The sequence below is a fragment of the Lottia gigantea genome (assembly GCF_000327385.1).
Source record: "Lottia gigantea unplaced genomic scaffold LOTGIsca_164, whole genome shotgun sequence".
NCBI classification, from domain to species: domain Eukaryota; kingdom Metazoa; phylum Mollusca; class Gastropoda; family Lottiidae; genus Lottia; species Lottia gigantea.
This window is the reverse complement of record NW_008708034.1, coordinates 67,717-73,716: the sequence shown is the minus strand read 5'-3', so window position 1 is coordinate 73,716 and position 6,000 is coordinate 67,717. Positions and strand designations below refer to the sequence as shown.

The window sequence follows — 6,000 nt, the reverse complement described above, 5'->3', positions numbered from 1 at the left end:
ATATCCTAATATAGATATAACATATCCTTATACAGATATAACATATCCTAATACAGACATAACATAACCTAATATAGATATAACATATCTTTATACAGATATAACATTTCCTTATACAGATATAACATATCCTAATATAGATATAACATATCCTAATACAGATATAACATATACTAATACAGATATAACATATCTTAATACAGACATAACATATCCTAATATAGATATAACATATCCTAATACAAATATAAACATATCCTAATACAGATATAACATATCCCAATAAGATGTAAGATATCCAAAGATAGATAAAACATATCCTTATACAGATATAATATATCCTTTTATGGATATAACAGGTCCTAATACAGATATCATTTTTTTTTTTTTCGAACAGTTTATTTAATAAGAAAGGTACATAATATATATATATATATATATATATATATATAGTTTGTATAATATTTTAGTTACAATTGCATTACATTTTATTTCATCCACGAGGCTTTATGAAAATTTCATTATTTTTGTATCGTTTTCCAGACATTTATAAATTCTAATTGATTTTTAGTTTTGTATCTTATATTTTTCAAAATTGATGCATATTTTGTAATTTCATTTAGCATTAATTCAAAGTGAGGCGGGTTTTCAAGACATTTTGCACATTTATAGATATAGTATTTACATATCAAATGATATTCACATCATTGAGTTCTATAAATATATCAGCATTAAACATTAGGGTTTCAAGGTCAATCCATAGGGGGTTCACAAATGGACAGGAGCTGAATAGATGGACATAACTTTCTACATTATTTTTACAAAAAGTACAAAGGTCACAGTCACTAACACATATTAATTCTAGATACGACTTTAAAGGTAATATTCTGTGGATCATATCTTAATACAGATATAACATATCCTAATATAGATATACCATATCTTAATAAAGATCTAACATATCCTAATAAAGATATAACATATCCTAATAAAGATCTAACATATCCTAATAAAGATCTAACATATCCTAATAAAGATCTAACATATCCTAATATAGATATAACATATCCTAATAAAGATCTAACATATCCTAATAAAGATCTAACATATCCTAATAAAGATCTAACATATCCTAATAAAGATATACCATATCCTAATAAAGATATACCATATCCTAATAAAGATCTAACATATCCTAATAAAGATCTAACATATCCTAATAAAGATCTAACATATCCTAATAAAGATATAACATATCCTAATAAAGATATAACATATCTTAATACAGATATAACATATCCTAATAAAGATCTAACATATTCTAATATAGATATAACATATCCTAATAAAGATCTAACATATCTTAATACAGATATAACATATCCTAATAAAGATCTAACATATCCTAATAAAGATCTAACATATCCTAATATAGATATAACATATCCTAATAAAGATCTAACATATCCTAATAAAGATCTAACATATCCTAATAAAGATCTAACATATCCTAATAAAGATCTAACATATCCTAATAAAGATATACCATATCCTAATAAAGATCTAACATATCTTAATACAGATATAACATATCCTAATAAAGATCTAACATATCTTCATAAAGATATAACATATCCTAATAAAGATATAACATATCTTAATAAAGATATACCATATCCTAATAAAGATCTAACATATCCTAATATAGATATAACATATCCTAATATAGATATAACATATCCTAATAAAGATCTAACATATCCTAATAAAGATATACCATATCCTAATAAAGATCTAACATATCCTAATAAAGATCTAACATATCCTAATAAAGATCTAACATATCCTAATAAAGATATACCATATCCTAATAAAGATCTAACATATCCTAATAAAGATCTAACATATCCTAATAAAGATCTAACATATCCTAATAAAGATCTAACATATCTTAATACAGATATAACATATCCTAATAAAGATATAACATATCCTAATAAAGATATAACATATCCTAATAAAGATATAACATATATCAAATGACATTTCTTTCTACAGCCTAGTCATGAACTTCGTATATGAAACTGAAACCATGACAAAGATCCTCACCTCTTTAAATGAATAGACATCATCCGATTTTTCTTTTCTTCCAATGCCTGCTTCAAATTCTACAATTGCGTTTGCGCCACCACGGAATGGGTTTCCATAACGACAAATGGCATTACTATCAGGGGGCATAATCAGATCTTTAAATAAAGCCTTGGTCGACCAGACATTGAACATATCATGTAATTTACTAGATAATGGTTGTAGAAAGTTTTTCCAGTTCCATACGTTAAGGTAGAATTGTGTCTCAGATGAAAATCGAGGTATGCCACACATTTCAGAAATAGCGTCGTCATTGACAAACACATTTAAACACCATGTTCCCTGAAAGACAAATTAATCGCAGCATGGGTCGAGATACACATTTTTGTACCGGTTTCTAGTGATGCAGGTTACAGGAGCTGACATAGAAAAATCTTCTTGTCGTTCGGATGGGACATAAACCGAAGCCTCGTGTGCTTCAGGCTGTCATCGACAGCTGGAAATTGAAAATGCCTAATGCCGCTGTTCTAGCAAAATGTCCTTCATTGTATATGCCAATTGCCACTCCGCCGAAGTTAGAAGTTAAAATTCTATTTTATGTCATTTCCTTTTAAACAATAATATTTTTTAAATGACATCAAAAATACAGATTGGAACCATATAAAATTAGTCTTTATATTCAATTCCGGGACACAATATTTAATTGTAATAATTAACAATCTATCAAACAGGATTAGTTTATACCTCAGTTGCTTCTTCATTCACAACAAAAAATTCCAACCGATAATTATTGATGGATTTTGATGGGTCAAAGTCTAATTTTCTTTCTGCTTTCATTGGTTGATTTAATTTGTTTTCAAATCGGCACCAAGTGATCAATTTCTGTACTTCACCTGTAGTGATATACATTAAACACATAAATCGGGCTTGATTGGATTTAACAAAATCAATTCGATGTGAAATGTACTTTATGGTATATATTTTATCCAAGAGAGGCTATAACAATGCACCTGTGTTCGAGTCTGTTCAGAAAATGACCTGACGACCTCATCTGTGGTCATAATTTACTAAAGACGATCAAGGTTTTGTATAGATGATCCACAGGAACATTAGCATCCAAAGATTGAAACTTTTATCCCTGCACAAAAGGAATAGTTCTGATCTGATAGTTATATTACAAATATAAAAACCGCCCCGCCTACAAACCTGCTATAATTTGGATACCACAAGCTCTATGTCTATGAGGAGGTTTGTTCCTCGATGGTTTATCAGCCTTGTTTTCTGATGTACCATTGAACAACTCCGATCTCTCTTCCTCTGTAAGGTCATACACATAATCTGCTTGACCTGGGCTGTCAGTGACAGATTCTGTAGTTCCTTGAGTCTTTTCCCTGTCTTCTGTAACTGTTGAGTCACAATTACATTCACTAAGACAGTCCTGTTGAAAAACATAATAAGTTTTGATGAATACTGGGAATGTCTTTCTTAGAACTCTTATAATGTTTGATATCAACGCTGATTTGCTAGAATCCCAATTAACAAAGGGTGTTCTATAGGTGCTGGCACTGGCAACCAGGAATCATTAACAAATAACAAAGATATTTATAACATGGAACTTGGGATTCGCATCAAATAACTTCATGTTAACAGTTCCTCGATGTGTCTTTGTCCATTAAAAATTCGATTTCCTATAAAAAATCATAATTCTTACAGTATCGTTGGGATTATTACGACAACAGGAACAAAGAGTCCAGTCAACTTCTTTAACATAGTCATATTGTACAATATCTGATACTGGTCCATCCCATAATACTATAGAGGTCACAGCTTTACCATCACCACCAGCTGCTTGGATGTTCATCTGAAAGGATGTAAATTTGTAAAATCAGGAACTTGAACTATGATAAGATCTTCTTCTGAATCGAAGTTTAAGAGATATGCTTATAATCTGTGATTCGAAGAAAAAAACTAGATATTCCCTTTGGGATTTGAATAGATTTCAGCCTTTCGGTACTAAAAACATTATACCATAACAAGTTGAGCCGACTAATGGCTTTGTCGAGTCAGCTCACACAATGAAATTATTGTTAATGCCATATGACCCAACATATTCGCTATATTTACCTCATATGTTCCACCAGAAACCATATCAGCATTTCTATAGAAACCACCAGAAACCATGGTCCCTGTTTTAACATCTCGTGCTAGTTTTATTTGTAGATCATTTGGTTTATTAGTATCAATGAGAATATTGGCTTCACGATACTCAAGTTGTAGTCTGTTACCACTAGAATCATAGTTCTCAGATCTAGTGAACATTCTCCATTCTGGATCAGTAAAAAGGATATCTTGTGTTGGACAGGGTGATCCAACTGGAGTTGGTAAGTATAAAATTGATCCTACAAAAAGTAAGTTTTATTAGCATTATGAGGTTTTAGATGTTGGGGGGATATCATTTGCGACTTCATTGACTTTGTTGAAAAAACTTAAACTATTACTCAGATCATACCATATATTGACTGCTTTCTCGATGAATGAAGAATCCAGGTACAAGTAGTACTTTACCTGTGACAGTAGAACCCGAATGTATCCAAACGATATCTTGTCTATAGTCTGTACCATCAACAACATGACCACCAGTTGGTTCTGACGTATCATAAATTACTGGTGTTGTTTCTACTTCAATCTTTAAACCTGCTTTATTCTCTACCTCTAATTTTACTATGTATGGTCGGGATAACTGGAAAATACAAACAAATATTATTAATACAATGATAATTGAACACTGTCCACAAAAAGTCATCGTCCTAGAAGACGAAATTATAATTTGAATTGTCTAGGAATTTTCATGTTCCATATCCAAACATGTAACCGGAAATATTAAGCAGGCTGGGATCCTTCCTCGGTCCAAATCTGCCATTCGTCATATATATTGCACAATACATTTTGCTATCATTCATTCACATTTTGGAAACAAACAGGAACTATGATTATCAATTTTTCGTATTTTTTGTATCTTTGGGTATGTATTTAAAGTGCATTTCTGCGTCATTTTGTCAGCAATTCTAACGAGTACGACAGGAGTAATATCATGGGTATAATCAGAAAACAAAGAGAAGCTTTCAAACCTGTAGTTCTAGTTCTAAGAATTGATAAGATGTATAATTCTCATTCAGTTCAATAGGTTGTACTATAGTTGTTCTTGTAGCACCAGTTTCACATGTTGATTCTTCAATCAAACTGACTCGGAAACATTTGATACCAGATTCATCATCTATATAATCTTTCCAATCAACTATTAGAGATTCCGAAGATCCAGAATACGACATTTTCTAAAATAAAGTAAAAGGTAATGAGGTTTTAAATCCTATGTTGAACATTTGAGTGTCATAATGGAGAAGATCAGCCTCAATGTACAAGAAAATCAGAAGCAGTAGCTGGGCTTATTTTGTCCAACTTTCAAATGATGACAGAGTCAATATTATGTATGTGTGTGCTGTATTCTTTAAGGACCCTTCAGACGCATTATTTGCTGGCAGTGCATTCGTTAAGAAGTAATAACTTCCTGGAGTCATATTAATTCAGTCTTCAGTTAATGAAACTTATCAACATACATGGAAGATTTGGAGTCTCTTGTGAAGGGAAAAGTCGAGAATCACCAAAACTCTCCGACATTTAATATCTGAAAACTTGTAACTTACCATGTTATAGTATGGTCCGACCTTGACCTGACCTTGAACTGGTAGTGTAATGTCAACATGGAAATAAAAACTTGTTGAATTACATTCTCCAGCATTATCTACACCTGCAATAACCATTGAGAGTTTTATAACATGCTGTTCTGAGTCTAAGAATAAGTTTTATAACATGCTGTTCTGAGTCTAAGAATAAGTTTTATAACATGCTGTTCTG

At 31.0% G+C, this 6,000-nt stretch overlaps 2 protein-coding genes across 2 annotated transcripts in view; one reads left to right on the top strand and one right to left on the bottom strand.

Annotated features, from left to right (window-relative positions):
• Positions 1 to 793: 793 nt before the first annotated feature.
• Positions 794 to 2,043, top strand: LOTGIDRAFT_173551 (hypothetical protein; the record flags this gene model as incomplete). Its single annotated transcript, XM_009051326.1, has 2 exons — positions 794 to 827; positions 866 to 2,043. 2 exons carry the CDS (start codon positions 794 to 796, stop codon positions 2,041 to 2,043), a joined length of 1,212 nt encoding a protein of 403 aa, XP_009049574.1.
• Positions 2,044 to 2,826: 783 nt separating this feature from the next.
• The window catches only part of LOTGIDRAFT_173550 (hypothetical protein), a gene marked incomplete at both ends in the record, with an annotated part of 63,566 nt that continues 60,392 nt past the window's right edge, over positions 2,827 to 6,000 (bottom strand). Inside the window, 7 exons of the mRNA XM_009051325.1 lie at positions 2,827 to 2,981; positions 3,295 to 3,526; positions 3,800 to 3,949; positions 4,213 to 4,487; positions 4,654 to 4,828; positions 5,217 to 5,420; positions 5,790 to 5,893. Coding sequence (XP_009049573.1) covers positions 2,827 to 2,981; positions 3,295 to 3,526; positions 3,800 to 3,949; positions 4,213 to 4,487; positions 4,654 to 4,828; positions 5,217 to 5,420; positions 5,790 to 5,893 — 1,295 coding nt within the window. The remainder of the gene's footprint in view (positions 2,982 to 3,294; positions 3,527 to 3,799; positions 3,950 to 4,212; positions 4,488 to 4,653; positions 4,829 to 5,216; positions 5,421 to 5,789; positions 5,894 to 6,000) is intronic.